We start from the raw sequence: 16,934 nt of genomic DNA on the forward strand, positions 1-16,934 counted from the left end.
GCATTAACTACTTAAGCCCATATACTTGGATCGTACGACAAATAGCCGGGGGGGGGGGGGGGGGGGGGGGGGGGGGGGGAAGCAGATCTGAAAGTTCAAGCGAGCTTGTTGTGAGCTCACTAATTTAGAAAATGTTGACATTTTCCGAAAAGACTGTAGAAATGTTAAGTCTTTTTTCAGCCATAACAACATGCGGGATGCAAGGGTTGAAGGGGACAGCATTCTCCATGGCTGAAAAAGACCCCAATTTACTCTGTGAAAGAGAAAATGACTGTGACATCTTAACTCAGAGGCTTTAACATTCATTGGCTTGTGTCATTTAGCAGGGTCAGCTTGTGTGGTCAGTAGCTCCACTGTGGATTCGATTCCCCTTCAGCGATCAATCCAAGGAATCAATGTGCATTGCCCAAGTTGATTTAGAAGACGTGGCATTGAGCCAACTATTAGTGTTTCAATAGTCTACCGCTTACATTTACAAACCGTGTAAGAGAACTGGACAGCATGGCGCTGTCGTTAGCTGGGAGAGGGCCAATCACTTAGCACCTGCCTGGCTGCTGTGTATTTTGTGAAGGATCTTTACCTGTCCTCTTTATCTCACAGGCCGGGGCCACACATTTAAGGCACATGGGGGGGTAAAGCAGCATCCAATTAATTCCCTATGGAAGTTACATGTTTTAAGAGGCAAGCTTGCTCAAAGCTTTCCTTAAAGGGGCCCCACCATGCTTTTTAAAATATATATTTTATATAAAATATTGGTCCATAATACGGTTTTATACAACAACAACAACCACTCGGATATTGAAATTTCATGTTCTGTCTGTCTCTAATTCCAAGCCGTTTCAGATGCAATACCCTTTTGTTGGCAACGGGGCGCTGTCTTTGGGCTAAAATTGGAACGATACAGAAAATATTATAGAACCACGATGAGAACCATGTAGAGTCATTCGCAATCTTCTCTGTATCGCTCCAATTTTAGTACCACTTTACTCATGTTCCACCTCATATATATAGTCTCAACAGAATATAGCCTCCCAAAAAGTACGGCCCCCTTCTCGAGGGGGCCCAATAGGAAATGAGCCCCCTGTGACATAGCATAGCGCCGATTTAAAAAAGAGTACCGTTCCAGACACGCCCATTCAGAAATTCACTGAAATGAAAGCAAGGCTTAGAGTTAATGAATGGGTTTTTTTGGGGTCTGAAGAGACACTGGGAAGACCAAAAAACAAAAATCATGGTGGGGGCCCCTTTCCTTAAGGCTGTCCTTAAGCCGCAGAGCAAGCTTGCCTCTTCAACACATGTGACTTCCATAGGGAATGAATTGGATGCTGCTTTATCCCCCGCCTCCCCCAGGTAAAGCATAAAGCCTTAAATGTTTGTGGCCATCCCCTTTCTAACTGACATAAGAATTATGCCTGTAATATATGCCAAAATGATGGTTGACATTGTCTTCGTTTGTGCTTTTATTCATACTCAAAATGGATTACACCCACTGTTACAATAAAAATGAAAAGAGAAACAGCAGGATATCTTGCCTGGTGGAGATAAAGATAAAGTGATGTTCAGTATACTGGTTGTGAAAAAGAGCACGGCGAAGGAGATCGTCTGTGAAGGGAGGGAGGTTTAATCGTTTGCCCCCCCCCCCCCCCCCCACCCCCTTCTAGGTAATAGGAAGTAAATTACGACAGTCGCCCCTGAATCCCGATTGATGATTAACATTCTTAGCCACTTGTCAACTGTAGTATTTCTAACACCTCGAAAAGCAGGTAATGATGTTATCAGCGGTGACATTATCTGTGGCGTGGGAAATGTTTTACGGGGCCACTGAGAATTCAGAGTGAGCCCACAGCTGATATATTGTAGTATAGAGTCGATAAAGTACTGGAGAAGCTACGGAATATAGTCCGACCGATGCTAGAGTCTTGGGTTTCGGTTCTCAAAGTGGATTCCAGGGACTCTGTGGGTTCCTTTGGGGGGGGGGGGGGTCTAAATTGGCCCATACAAGTCTGTAAATCTGACCCTGTACAAATGGAACCAAATGGACCAGAGGGGAGACCTTGAAATTTGAACCTTTGAGAAACACTGTCCTAGACCAGTGGTCCTCAACCTTTTTAGGCCGCGACCCCCAAAATAATCATACTTTAACTGGGGACCCCCCCACCCTGACAAGCACTTGGAATGCTAGTAGTTGGCATTACATTTAGTTTGACTCGATCTGTTCCATTGTGAAAATAGCCGATCTACATGCTCACAACGCCTCACGTTGCGAGGCGTTGTGAGCATGTAGATCTGCTATTTTCACAATTTCTGCCTCTAATATTTGACAATTTGACCAATGTTTGACCAGAGGAACTAAAAAGGTCTTTAAAGTCCTTAAATTGTCACTTTAGAAATGTGCAGATACCCCGTATACACTTATACTGTATGTTGGAACTTGGTTTGTTTACTGTTGAGCAGTGTTGGGCAATATTACTTAGGAGAGTAATCGTTACTTATTACTTATTACTCCTTGGAAAAAGTAATAATATTATATTACTTATTACTTGGAATCAAGAGTAATATGTAATATATTAAGTTATATTACTTTTTTTTTTTTTTACCTGCAAAATCTGTTTAGCCAGCTCCTTTTAGAACTGAATCCAATTTATTGGGACAATAAGAGTCTCTGGGATGCGATTAAAGAAATTATAATTGCAGGCTTTGTAATTAATTCATCTCAATTAATCACATTTTAATCACACATCAATATTTGACCTGGGAACAGTTAGAAACTTTTTTTAATGGATTTTGGTATAGGCCTACAAGCGAATCAATTAATAATTAAGACATATAATATATAACCCAACAAAACATTGCTTATTTTTTATTACATTTAGAACTCTCAGCTCTGTTGAAGACCCCTGCCTATATTATCCTTAAATAATAGGCTACATTATTTTCTGCCTAAAAAGTTTAGGCTATTTTAGACGTGAGGTGCAGGGGCTCTGGGTGTTCCCACTAAGGAAAGTAGGCTTTCAACTCCCTAAAACCGTCTATTTCGGTGAGTAGTTTTACATTTTACAACAGACGTGAGGCTTATTAGGCTCAGACAGTGGAGGCTACGCTAACTGGCTAACAGCAGCAACTCAGTCCGCAGTGGTCCACGGTGGTCCCGCTGAGCTCCGCGGACGGTCCGCGGCGGACCCCCGCGATGGACCCCTCCGCGGCGGAGTCGGGCGGACCCCCGTGACGGACCCCTCCGCGGCGGACCCCCACGACGGACCCCTCCGCGGCCGAGAGGAGTGCTTGTAGATTGTAAATGTCCCATCCATGTAAGCGCGTCGCACGCTGTATGCTCTCTCTGTGACTGTGACAGGCAGCGCAGCGCTGACACTGGTCCATGCACTGGTCTCATGACATAAGCAACGTCATAACTGTGCACTGCGCAAATGACTGATCTACAAGCTACATCGCATCTCTGTAGATGTATGTTGATGTCTTGTAGATCTGTTCTTTTTCTGCAATCGGCTAAAATGGCTAGTAACGGAGTAACGAGGCTTTTTTTGCAGAGTAAAGCGTTATATATTACCATTTTTTGCAGAGTAATACCTTACACTACTCGTTACTGGAAAAAGTAATGATATTACAGTAATATATTATTAGTAATTCGTTACTGCCCAACACTGCTGTTGAGTGAGAAAACAAGGTTGTTAACACATCTGGTGCCAACCCTGAGTTTCCCGAGTTTGGGCCGTTTTTGAAGAAAAGGAAAACATTTTTTTCAAAGATTTTTTTTTTTTCAAAAAATGTTTTTGGACCTCCAGAAATGTATTAGGCATGATCGCGATCGCGAAATTGCATGTTTAACCCCCATACCAACCCATTCTTTCAAACATGGCAGCCATGTTTGTTTACATCTGAAGAAAACATAATAGCTCCTAAATCATGAATGCTTGAACGGATTTCCAAGCGGATTTTTTTGTTTGAAAGCTGTGAACAGTGTGCATACACGTGGTGCATCATCTAGGCATGGGCGTGCACGATCCGTGCACTATAAATTACATGGAAATCTATGGAGACCATGGCATCGCGGGACATTGAAGAGAAAAAATCATTGCAACTTAAGTGTTAACATTTAGCTAAACATCTGGGGACCCCCCAAAATAATTTGGGGACCCCCCTGGGGGTCCCGACCCACAGGTTGAGAAACACTGTCCTAGACCACCGGTTACCGATGCTTTGACCGATATTTGGAGTCCAAATCCTCCTCATGGATTACATCTCCAGCTTTGGCTGTGCTCTCTCTCTCTCTCTCTCTCTCCTAGGCGACGTCATCGTGTACATCAACGATGTGTGCGTGCTGGGCACCACCCACGCCGACGTTGTCAAGCTCTTCCAGTCGGTGCCCATCGGGCAGAGCGTGACCCTGGTGCTGTGCCGCGGGTACCCGCTGCCCTACGACCCCGAGGACCCCACGGCAAGGTTAGAATAGTTTGGGATTTGTCATTATAGTGTAATAATTTTAGTTTGTTTTGACTTTTATTTTTATTACAAAACCTACATTAGCTGCTTCAGCCCTATATACATTTCAGTTAGTTATTATTGAATTTCTTTATTATAGGTTTTATTTAGTTCAGTTAACGGGTACACATTATTGTGTATCATTATTTTATGCTTTAACTATTGAAAAATAGCAGATATACAAGCTCAGCTTGTAGATCTGCTATTTTTGAAAAATCATGAAAATTAGAATTTTGACCCGATTCTATAAGTGTCTTTTGAATCCTTCTAAGGCTTTTTGAAAAACCTATGTTTCTATGTCAGCAATCTGGCCAGCCATCGTCAAAGAAAAGGTCCTTTTCGCTTAACTGGAGCTCAGTTAGTCTGTTCTTGAGAGACTACTATGTCAGTGGTTCTCAAACCTGTTCATGTGAAGGACCCCCAAACTGATATTTATTTGGCCACGGACCCCCATCTCAAAATATCTAGTTCCAGGGACCACCCAGAAGCAAAATTTGAGTTACAAACGTTCGCTTTAAAAATACATATATTCAAAGATTTGCACACATTTCTCAAAAATAGTAGATCTACAAGCTCGCAGCGCGGCACTGGGTGCCGCGCTGTGAGCTTGTAGATCTGCTATTTTTCACTGATTAAAGCATTCAATAATTCTAGGCCTAAATGGGTTAACCAAAATGTTTTTTTCCAATTTTAGTTTTGGATATTGGTTAGTTTTGGTTAACTATAATAACCTTGGGCCCATCCCAACAGTGCGTCCACCACCACCACCATCATCTCCCCCCTGGGCATCATGGAGCAGAGGCCCGTCATGGTCAACGGCCGGAGCGGCTACGACAACTACCTGGACTACATCTCGCGCACGGCGCGCTTTGTGGCCGACCACGAGCACCAGGTTATAACAGTTTGGGCATTTTTCCATTATATTGTTCAGTGGTTCCCAAAACACAGGGTCGTTCGTGACCCATTTGTGGGGTTGCGGACACATATTTATGGGTCCCATCATTTTGTACAGGGTTCCCACGGTCATGAAATTCCTGGAAATATTTTGAAATTAGAAAAATATTTTTTCCGGTACTGGAAAAGTTTTGGAATTGATCAAGGGGCCTGGAAGATCCTGGAAAAAAATAGCTATGCATTGTCTTTGGTTATTGATTTAGTTAATACCTCTGAAATGACAAATTAAACTTTATTTTGTCAAATATTAGAGGCAGAAATGTTTAAAATAGCAGATCTACATGCTCACAGTAGATCGGCTATTTTCACAATAAAACCGTGTTATACAAAATTCCTCTACTCTTAGTGCTCGTCAGGGTTCCGGGGTCCCCAGTTCAAATATAATTATTTCGGGGGTCACGGCCTGAAAAAGTTTTGGGCATTGCGCAATGCGCATAGGAGTAAGCGACTCGTTATTGAGCTGAATTATTGTTATATAGTCCTTGAAATCGGGTTAAATATTCTGGAAAAGTCTGGAAATGTTTTGGAAATGAATTGGTAAAGATGTGTGGGAACCCTGTTTGTATTTCCTTCATTTTTAGTTTTTAATTATAATTATTATAAAAATATATTTTTATGTCCATGAATTGAATACCAAGGACCTCCGACGTAAACAAGACCGTAAAGGGCTTATTTGGGGTGTTCCTTTTAGGCAGGGTGTTTTAACTGTACTTGTACTGTTCTTCATTTTTGTCTAATAAAATATTCAATCAATCAATCAATCAAAACCTTGCAGCAGATGCTCGGCAACCACCCGGGCGACACCCACCTGGACGGCTCCCAGCCGCCCACGGCGGGCGCCACGCCCCCGGACAGCATCTCCATGGCGTCGTCCGGCACCGCCCACCAGGGGGAGCTGCTGACACTGACCATGGTGAAGGGCCAAGACGGCTTCGGCTTCACCATCGCCGACAGCGCCACAGGCCAGCGCGTCAAGCAGGTGCGGTGGTGTGAAGCACTGGTTCACCAAAACACATGGGTCGGGAAGAAATCAAAGAAAAAAGGATGAAATTCCATAACATTTGAAAACAAATGTACAAGCTGTTATTTCAGCGGGTGGGGGAATGTGTTCAAGTGACTAAATATTGGGGGCACGATGGCGCAGTGGTTAGCGCTTCGCCTCACAGCTAGAAGGTCATGGGTTTGATTCCCACCGGGGGACGCTGTGGGTGCTGGGGGCATGTTTCTCCCTCCACGTCATCAGCGCCCACACCCTACGTGGGGTCGGCGATAGGGCCTTTCTGTGTGGAGTTTGCATGTTCTTCCGTGTCTCCTAGGGTTGATACCCTCACAAAAACATGCAGTAATCCTGGTCTCAATAATGCCTCCCCCTGGCCAGCCGGGGCGCTTGATGGAGGGGAAAGGAACTGGTTGGAATAACGTGCTCCTTCCACGCGCTAAGTCCATCCCGGGGAAATCCCTCCAGTCAGGTGAAAAGAAACAACTTGGACTACTCATGCATTGAAGGAAGCATGAGGTCAGTCCGTTGTCTCCCCAGGCGTGGCAGAGGGAGAGCAGAGCCCAGGATTACATAGGCAATTGGCACTGGGTGAAAATGGGTTGCAAAATCATGGGAGAAAAATTATATATAAAAAAAAAGTGACTAAATACGTATTTTTAGACACAATAAGCCAGCGATTTCTTTATTACTATTTACAATAACACTACTAGCCCCCTTACTATAAATCACATCTGCCCATGAAAGATTGCGGTGCATCTTGGGAATGGGCTTATTGTGTCTAAAAAATACATATTTAGCCACTTTTACGCATGCCTCCACCCATTGAAATCAGAATCATTAAAATTGCACAAACCGATAGAAAGCAGTAAATGAAAACACTCATTTTTTTTTTCTCTAATTACAATCTAAAATATGAACCCTTGTAAAAAAACAAAGTTGCCCTTTAAAGCTATACTGTGTAAGTTGCTCAACTAGTGGTCTGTAGCAGTATAGCAAACCGCGGTCGCGTCTGCTTTTTTCGGCTGTTTTTCGCCGCGGACCGGGCCGCCAGACCACCGCGTCGCTTTCAATGAGGTCTCCCGTGTCCCTCTACGAGCAGCGGTTGGGGAGTTAAATGCTAGACTTCTAGACCAGCATAAACAAAGCTGTTGAAGCAAGCTATTTCCTGAAAAGACGCAAGATGCACTGTAATTGGCCGGTAGTGTATCATGTGTGTATGATCTGCGATATGATTGGCCAACGTATACACAACGTATACAAATGATGCAGATTACGTCATTTTGCCGCGAAATTCTCCCCCCCTCACGGCTCATAGAAAACATATAAAGAGAAGGCTTCAGAAGCTGAAAATAACGGAGTGGGTGTTCTAAAACTTTAGCGATTTAACAGTTAGGACAATTTTAAGATTTGTTTTATAAAAAAAGTTACATGGTATAACTTTAAGTAAAAAGTCATTTTGTCCAGGTGCTGGAGCCCCAGGGCTGCCCGGGGCTGTGCGAGGGCGACCTGCTGGTGGAGATCAACGCGCAGGCCGTGCAGGGCCTCACGCACACGCAGGTGGTGGAGCTGCTGAAGGACTGCAGGGTGGGGGCCGACACCAGCCTGGTGGTCCAGAGAGGAGGGGCAGGTAAGACAGATGGGCCGGCAGTAGTCTTGCGTGGCCAGACTGTTGACTCCGACAATTTGCAAATGCTTCCGTCATACGGTCTGGGAGACGGAAGTTCTCATCATGAGTGCGAGATAAAGCGGATGTGACGCACCCAAGTCCAACTTGAAGCTAGGGATGGGACGATATGAACATTTCATATCACGATTATTGTGACAAAAGGAATCGTGATTTACGATATTATCGCGATAATCAAAATCCATTATCCTGGGGCGGAACATTTGCCAAAAAATACAAGCTCGAGCTTGTAGATCGGCGTGAAAAGAAACTGTATCAAGTACATATTTTACCTTTTACCAGTTATAGAGGGTTTAAGTGGTACAGGATATGCAGCTCGGCAAATAAAAGATGAATTGATCCCAGTGCATGACAGAGGACGATATCACAATAAATTAAATCTCCACAATACGATTATCATGAGTTTTTTATCACGATATACGATAATATCGCTTATCGTCCCATCCCTACTTGAAGCATACTATCAATATTTTTGGGGGCATTATTTTGTCTTTCTCTGATGTTGTTGGTGTTACTTCCATGATGTTTTCAAATGTTTTCTTACGCTATACACGCATAACAAGAATATGCCGCTCGAATGACTGTGCTAGTGTGCTTCTGTTATGTTTCCAATGGGACTACAGTTCCGTGCAGCAGTGACTACTTCCGTTACTTGGCTTTCGGGAGGTGTAGTTCCAGACTCTAGATAGCATTCGGAGATTGTGGAATAGTTGTCTGGCTACACAAGACTAAACCGGCAGGGGGGGGGGGGGGGGTTGGCGAGGTCTTCTCAACCTCCTGTACACAGTGTCCTTTGCTGTTTTCTTAGTCACACTTAAAGTGGTCTGTATGAGTTTGTTATATTGGCGACAAGTCGCTAAACCAAGTATGAATAAGGCATTACAGACAGCCACTTTCACGTGCCCTTTTCCTCACCTTTCCTTTACTCGGGGTGAAAATGCTTACCTTCACATTCACTCGGAATGGACAAAACACGCTCTGCATACTTAGCGAGAGTTCTTTGGCTGCTTAACAAACGCAGTCGCTGCTGATTAGGGTTACAGGTTAATGCTGACTCCATGTGTATGTTAGTTTCCCTCCCTCCATTGTTCAGGTATGGCAGGAATGATTTTTGACAATTAAAATGAAAGATGGTCAAAATGTGCATTCTTTTGTTGCGGATTGACATTTTTGCCACAAAGTACCGTCTGTGAGTGCTTTTAAGACTGATTTATTTTGCGTAGTCTTTCGGCAGTTCTAATTACGGTATGCACTCGCAGAGTCACACACTTGGTTGTTGCAACAAGTAGCAGGATGCGTGCGTGTGTGCGCGAGTATGTTTGTAAAGGAACCTGACAAAGCAGATAGTGGAATTTAAGATTCAGCACCATTGTGTCTGTCTTAGTATTCCTCTTCAGAATGAGAACAAGAGTCATGTTTAAGCTTGCCTCCAGGGTTGTTAAGTAACGGATTACATGTAACGGGATTACGTAATCAGATTACAAAAAACAGGTAACTTGTAAAGTCTCTGGTTACATTTTGAAATGTGTAATCTGGATTACAGTAACGGATCTGAATGATGGGGTTACATGCTGGATTACATTCTCCCCTTTCCCTCATCAATTTTATAAAATAGTTATAACACCAAACAATAAAATAATCAAGTCAAATCATCTTAAAGTACTGCCACTTTGTTTAAGTACATTTCTGTTGTCCTTTTCCTAATTGCATAGGCTCAATATCATTGTCTAGTTATCAATGGTAAAACTTGTTTTATTTAATTAAAGAGAATTTTGCTAAAAAGTAATCCAAAAGTAACTGAAAGTAACTAGTAGTTACTTTTTAAATTGTGATAATCAGATTACGTTACTGACTACATTTTCTTTGCAAGTAACTTGTAACTGTAGGGGATTCCTTTTTAAAAGTAACCCTAACAACCCTGCTTGCCTCCTTATCGAAGTGTGGAGCCAGTGGTCCATCATTGCCAATGATGACTCAGCCGATAGACCCGGGTTGTAAATTAAACCACTAGATTTTAATTAAACCCAGAAACACAGACAGCGGTTCTTCATCAGCCCCAGAGTTCAGGTTCAGTGGTCCGAGTGCCGCCGGACCACGTGGCAAAAAGATATCTTTCCACCGGAGAAAAGGGAACACGCACCGGCTGCGGACGGCGCGCATCAAAACAGCCGCCCAGTTCTTTTCAATGAACCTACCCACACTGGTGGCGGCAGACACGTTCATCCCCAGAGATCGGTGAAAATACATTGATTTTGATACAAAATACAAATACTGGGTAAATTTTTTATCAAAATACAAAATATGAATACAGGGCAGAGAAATGTATTTTAGATTCAAATACGTATTTTGTATTTCGAAAATATATGAAAATACATTTTATAAAAAATTATGCAATGATTAGTAATTTCATAGATTGATTGCCAAGTATTAAATTAATTGCCTGTCAGAATTTCTAAGAATAAATTGACCATACAGTGTTTATATTTAGAGCAGGCAGCCTAAATGTGTATCATTGTGTGTCAGTGTGTGACAGAGTTACCGTTATCTTCGAAAGCTAGACAGGAACTATAGCATGAGACTGAATGCAGAGCTACCTCTACGCCAGCACTTCATAGACAGCAAAACCGTTCTGCCGGCCTTATAATAATAACTAAAACTACACTCTGTCGAGGTGCCAACTTGCGCCTTATGCACAAGTAGGCCATGTATGTGGGCCAAATATGGCCCCAGCGGAGCCTTCTTGTGGCCCCTGGAACGCATTCCATATTCCAATGTAAAAATAAATATACTAGTAAAAGTAAATATACTAGTAAAAGTAATACAGTAGTACAAAAAAATTGTATTTGCATGGTACAAAGAAACAGAACAGGAAGTAGTTCAGCTGTTTTTCATTTGTAGTTTGAGTGGCTGCTGTGTCCTTCCCCATCCATTAGTTTCCATTTTCCATCTTCTCCAGCCACTTGTAGGTTTTACGCAGTATGATTAACCTCGTCCTCAGTAGTGTCCTGGACTGAATGAAGGTCTGTCTAGAATAGTGCTCTTATCAGCCGGAAGCTCAAAAAAGAAAATGAAAAAAAAAAAAAAAAAAAAAAAAAATTATATAAAGACAAGGTTTTTCCGATCCGACATCCCTAATTGCATGAGATGTTTTGTTCTTAAAAGAACAAGATGATGCGCACATCCTTTCCAAGTGCTGGTGCTGGGCTCTCAGGTCGACATGAGATTAAAAAGAATAGAGGTCCGCACAACAGCTGAATGCTCCACAGTGTTTATTAAAACATAGAGTTTGACGACGTTTCGGCCATCAGCTGGCCTTCATCAGGTGTTTTGTTCAGTTCTTCATACTTGATGTGTTGTGAATGCTGCCTATTGTAACTGTGTAGAATGGCACATAGTACATACCAGTCATAATGCCAAACGCCAGCTGGCACAGTCAGGCACCGCAGAGACTGGTACACAAAGGTCATCAGCGTCCCTTGAACTAACCTATTGCGATATACATTTTTATTTGGCCGCCCCTGTGCTCCTCCAGGGCAAATGGGTGGCATACCCACACATTCACACACACACACATGCACGCACACAGAGGGAATCAAAAGGATGCACAGCATGGATGGAAGGCAGGGAGAAGAAAGGACCTGCCAAAAGTCAAGAGGGAGGATTCACTCGCTTTTAGAATCTACCGCAGAAACCTTCAGCTTGCCAACACGCACGCACGCACGCACACGCTCGCACGCACGCACGCACGCACATGCATAATGTAAATATGAGGGAGGGATCAATCATTTTTAAACTCTACCTCCAAAAAAATGGTTTGTCAAAACACACACGCACACACACACACACACACACACACACACACACACACACACACACACACACACACACACACACACACACACACACACACACGACACACACACACACACACACACACACACACACACACACACACACAGTCCCATCTGTGCAGGAAGATAACTGTGAAGCGCTTGCCATCTGTTTGGGTTCTTTACATCGTAGGGCAGCGTTAGAAAGTCGAAACAACTGTGGCCGGCGTCTAACAACCTCCTGTTGGCGCATAAGAGGCGAGAAAAGAGCAAAGTTAATGCTCACAGCATATTTCATCTCCTTCGTATAAGGCCACGATCCAGCGTACGCGAAGTCAGTCATTGTATCTCTCTGCACATCTTTATGCTGGGGTGCACCTTATATTTATAGCATATTTTAGCGATTATGTTGCGAGGAAAACATTGAGAAAATAGACATTTTGGTTAGAACTGACTGAAAATACATTTGTACTTCAAGTTTAAAATGATACTAAATATTCAAATAAATTCCAAATATCAAATTATCTCACGGCACCCCTGGACTGCTGTCGCGGAACCCCAGGGTGCCCCGTCACCCACTTTGAAAACCCCTAACCAAAGGTTTTCATATTTTGTATTTTAGTACCTGCTCTGACTGTCACTATTTGAGCCTTGCCTAGTTTAGCACGTTTCTCTCTCTCTCTGCTGTCAGGTGTCTAAACTTAAGTCTTTAATTGGTAAAATGATAACGGGTGACAGCGAGTCGTGTGTCTCTCTGTTCTGTGATGCAGCATCAATCACACTGTTAGCTAAAGTCTCAGCACTGACCTTTGTAAGGCCTTAGACGCAGCAAAAAAGACTCTCGCCTTCCTTCTCCGGCACTGCTGTGAGAGACCAGCCTTTTGCCAAGCTATTACCCGCCTTAATAAAACTGTCCCCATTAAGTTGAAATGATGTCCAAGCTCTCAACAGTGCACAATTTGGCCCACTCTTCAGACCACTGGCCAATAGCCACACAATCTAATTGAACTGGTCATTGGTCTCTGTCTAAGGCCTTATGCCACTAGCCTGTGTAATAGAGAGAGCGAGAGACTGGATTGGAGGTTGTGGGAGGGGTGGCAGCCATTAGTCTAGCTCCGCCCAGGAAACTCTTCAGTAGGCGGAGTAGTTCCGGTTCTGGGTCTGGCAATATGAGGCTAGGCCCAGAACCGGAGGGAATAAATGAAGCGGAGATACCCTGGTGGCCGACTCTGACCACAGCCTGGGCCCATATTAGATGAACGAGCGAAAATGGGCTCGACTCACAGGCTTGCGAGCAGAGTTTGTGACGACAAAATGAAAGCCATTGCTGCGCATGCGACTGGAACCCATGGACACTACTGCGCATGTGATGGGGCCCTGCAACATCATCAAACTAAATATGTAAGAAGCAGTAAAAAAACACACCCGTGTGAACTGAGCGGTGGTTCTCCCCCCCCCCCCCCCGTGTGTGTGTGTGTGTGTGTGTGTGGCCTGGACAACAGCGCCCCTCCCTTAACATGTGTGGACAGAAAAGGTACTACACAGGCTTGAGGCTACATACAGACCCACATACAAACCCACATACAAACAAACTAACAAACAAACATACCTACACACACGGCCACGCTATGGAGACGGTGTGACCACCGCTCAAAAAGGAGTACACAATAAACAATAAATGGGTGGGTACAGCAGGGGTTTTCAAAGTGGGTGACGGGGCACCCTGGGGTGCCGTGACGGCAGTCCAGGGGTGCCGCGAGATAAATTGATAATATTTGGAATTTATTTGGACACTTGAAAAAAATATTTTAACATTTTAAACTTGAAGTACAAAGTTATTTTCAGTCAGTTCTAAGCAAAATGGCTATTATCAAAACGTTTTCCTCGCAACATAATCATTAAATATCGTCTTTGTCGGGCAGAAACCTTGTATCTCCAAGTTTCAAATGTGTAAGTCTTTTGGTAAAGCAGCAAAGCCCTGCTTCATCATACAAGACTGTCGCACAAAACTAGTGAAAACAGCCGATCTACAATCACACAACGCCTCGCGTCGCCTTGGCCGAGGTCCCTTTTCCTGTTCGACCACAACTTATGCACTCATCATTTCATTTGGAAAACATTTCAAAGGCCGACACAAGCGCGCGCACACACACACACACACACACACACACACACACACACACACACACACACACACACACACACACACACACACACACATGCACTCTCTGTGTGTATGTGTGTTCATTGTAATGCCAGTTCTGGTGCCCTAGACTAGTCTGCCTCCTCTCAGCCCCTGACATAAGAGAGGGAGCCATCTGCTGGGCATGCAGGACAAACACACACATTGCGGGGCGTGCACACACACACACACACACACACACACACACACACACACACACACACACACACACACACACACACGCACACGCACACGCACACACACACGCACACACTTCAAATGGAGAAGGTTTGCATTTCAGTTCCCACTCATACCACATACTCCCACGACAGCGCTCTCTCTCTCTCTCTCTCTCTCTCTCTCCCTAGCTCACTTGCACGTAACACATCCACCCCACAGTATCCTAGTAGTGGCACTGTTATGGTTTATGGCAAGTGTTACCATGGCGATCGACTCACGACTGGCCGTCACCTATAAGATCATAAATCAGCTGATCAGCGAGAGCCTCCTCCTCAGACAGAGCCTGCCTTCACTGGCATCCGCATCAGTAAACATCTCCCTCTCTCTTTCACACAATCTCTCTCTCTCTCTCTCTCTCTCTCTCTCTCACACACACACACACACACACACACACAACTCTCAGCTGTTGAGACGTACAAACACGGAGACGACGGGGCGAGGAAGAAGTGGAGTGAAGAAAACATAACTCAAAAGAAGCAGAGCAGGGCAAGGGGAGAACGATGGAGGAGAGGCGGTGATTGCAGGTGCAAAAGGGGGGAGGGAGTGAATTAGATTTTCACCACTTTATGCTTTAACAGCAGATCTACAAGCTCACCGAAGGGGTCACTGAAACAATATTTTGAAATGGGGCTCGGTGGTCAAATACATATATTTCTTGGGGTCCTTAGCATAAAAAGGTTTGAGCACCACTGATTGTCGAAACATACATTTTTCAGAAAACCATTAGGATTTAGAAGTATTTTTTTGTATTTTTCAGGCAAATTTTTAAGTACAAATACCTAAAATTGTACTTAAATACAGTACTTAATTGTACTTAGTTTATTTAGTTTATCTAATTTAGGTCGTTGACAGCTAACTTGTGGGGGTGGTTTAGCATTGGGGGAGTGATTAGGGGTGTTAAGTACCTATTGACCCTCCCATTGTCCCTCCCATTTCTGGCTAGCAGAGGTGTCAAAATATGTCTAGTTTTCAGAGGGCTTTTTAAGACCTATGTGTGATACAAATGATACATCACATGAGAGCTTAGATTCTGTACTTGAATATTCTGTACAAAAATGACCAATGCAGACATAAGGCACAAAGTACCAGACCTAGTCACAAATGGGTTAAGAGAGCTGCCAGCATGCTGATGAAATCTAGTCCCCCACTTTCCCTCCATCTTTATTCGCTCATGGCTCATGCAGCTTGGCTTGGCGTAGTCATGGCCACAGGTAATTAGCCAAGGAATGTTGCACTCAGTGAGTTGTGTGTGCGTGTTTAACGACTGCTTTTACACTCGTGTCTGAAACGAGGCTGTAAACTGCTGTCAGACAGCTGTAATTGTTTGAGCGCTTTGGTCGTTCTGGGTATTGTATTATTGTTTTGTGTGTGTGTGGGGATTGTAGAGTGGGTGTGTTTCTCCATTATAGAGGAGAGAGTGTCTTATTTGCAGGGGTGGAAAGGCTTGCGTCTTGTCCATTTTCGATTTGTGGCTTTTTAGTTTTAGCACCGTTTAACAAAGTGAGACAGTGCTGCCGTACATTGACAATTAATTCACCGTCCAGAACTGCAGCCGCCGCAACTTCCAGTCAATTAAACCTGATCACCTGCAAACATCCCAAGCTTCTAATATAGTTGTGATATTTAGCCAGTCTTTTAACAAATGGCTGCCCTGTATCTCATCAGCAGTAATTGCGTGCGTGTGAGAGAGCCTCATTAGTCTATATAGAGTAGACCATTCACAGGCTGTCCTCATTGGCATACCAGCAGAGACCCTGGGCTTAATTAGTTGGTGGAGGCTTTAAGCTCGTTCACCTAAACACATGGCCATTTAGCATTCGCTAACTTGCCGCATTCTCCCACACAGTAAAATTCCCTGAGAATTCGACTGTGCCCACGGCTGCCAACATGCACGCGTACTGTACATGGCTGGATTTATACACGGCTGCACACAAAAACCTGAGTTATACTTATTTGTGCGCGGGTGTTGCATATTGAAAATAACTGATTTACGAGCCAGCTGATCTGCTATTTTTGGTGCCTGACCCCGGCGTGCAACTACAGTACGTATCAGACAGTGAAGTGCATACAAGTTGAAAAAAAAAACACTTCAGGTCACTCCCTTAAAATGTGCTGTATTTTGACTCTGTGGCTTCTGTAATCACACAAAGATGACCAGGGGGCTGCAGATATAAGAGAGAGAGGTCGAATCACTGAGCCACCCTCAGCAACATAGGGAGCCAGAGTAGAACCAGATTAATTGGCCGTGTGTGTGCATTCATCTCTTGCATTTGTTCTCTCCTACCTTTTGCATTTGTTCTCGCAAGAGTAAGAGAGGTGGGATAGTGGAAACAACACGTAGATGGAGAAAGATAGGAAAGTGAAAGAGCGAGAGAGAGAGAGAGAGAGAGAGAGAGAGAGAGAGAGAGAGAGAGAGAGAGAGAGAGAGAGAGAGAGAGAGAGAGAGAGAGAGAGAGAGAGAGAGAGAGAGATGAGCTCGGCTTTCTGCCAGTGGGCTAGCGGCTGCCAGCCGTGTTCGCGCTCACAGCTCTGTCCCCATTGCGCTCC

The 16,934-nt window shown here is 44.0% G+C and overlaps 1 protein-coding gene across 1 annotated transcript in view; it reads left to right on the plus strand.

The window, feature by feature from the left end:
• magi2a (membrane associated guanylate kinase, WW and PDZ domain containing 2a) overlaps positions 1 to 16,934 on the plus strand; it is a gene marked incomplete at both ends in the record, with an annotated part of 355,201 nt that overhangs the window by 272,211 nt on the left and 66,056 nt on the right. Inside the window, 4 exons of the mRNA XM_080754102.1 lie at positions 4,302 to 4,458; positions 5,248 to 5,422; positions 6,227 to 6,430; positions 7,916 to 8,078. Coding sequence (XP_080610228.1) covers positions 4,302 to 4,458; positions 5,248 to 5,422; positions 6,227 to 6,430; positions 7,916 to 8,078 — 699 coding nt within the window. The remainder of the gene's footprint in view (positions 1 to 4,301; positions 4,459 to 5,247; positions 5,423 to 6,226; positions 6,431 to 7,915; positions 8,079 to 16,934) is intronic.

This window comes from Nannobrachium achirus, assembly GCF_963921795.1.
Source record: "Nannobrachium achirus genome assembly, chromosome: 23".
NCBI lineage: Eukaryota > Metazoa > Chordata > Actinopteri > Myctophiformes > Myctophidae > Nannobrachium > Nannobrachium achirus.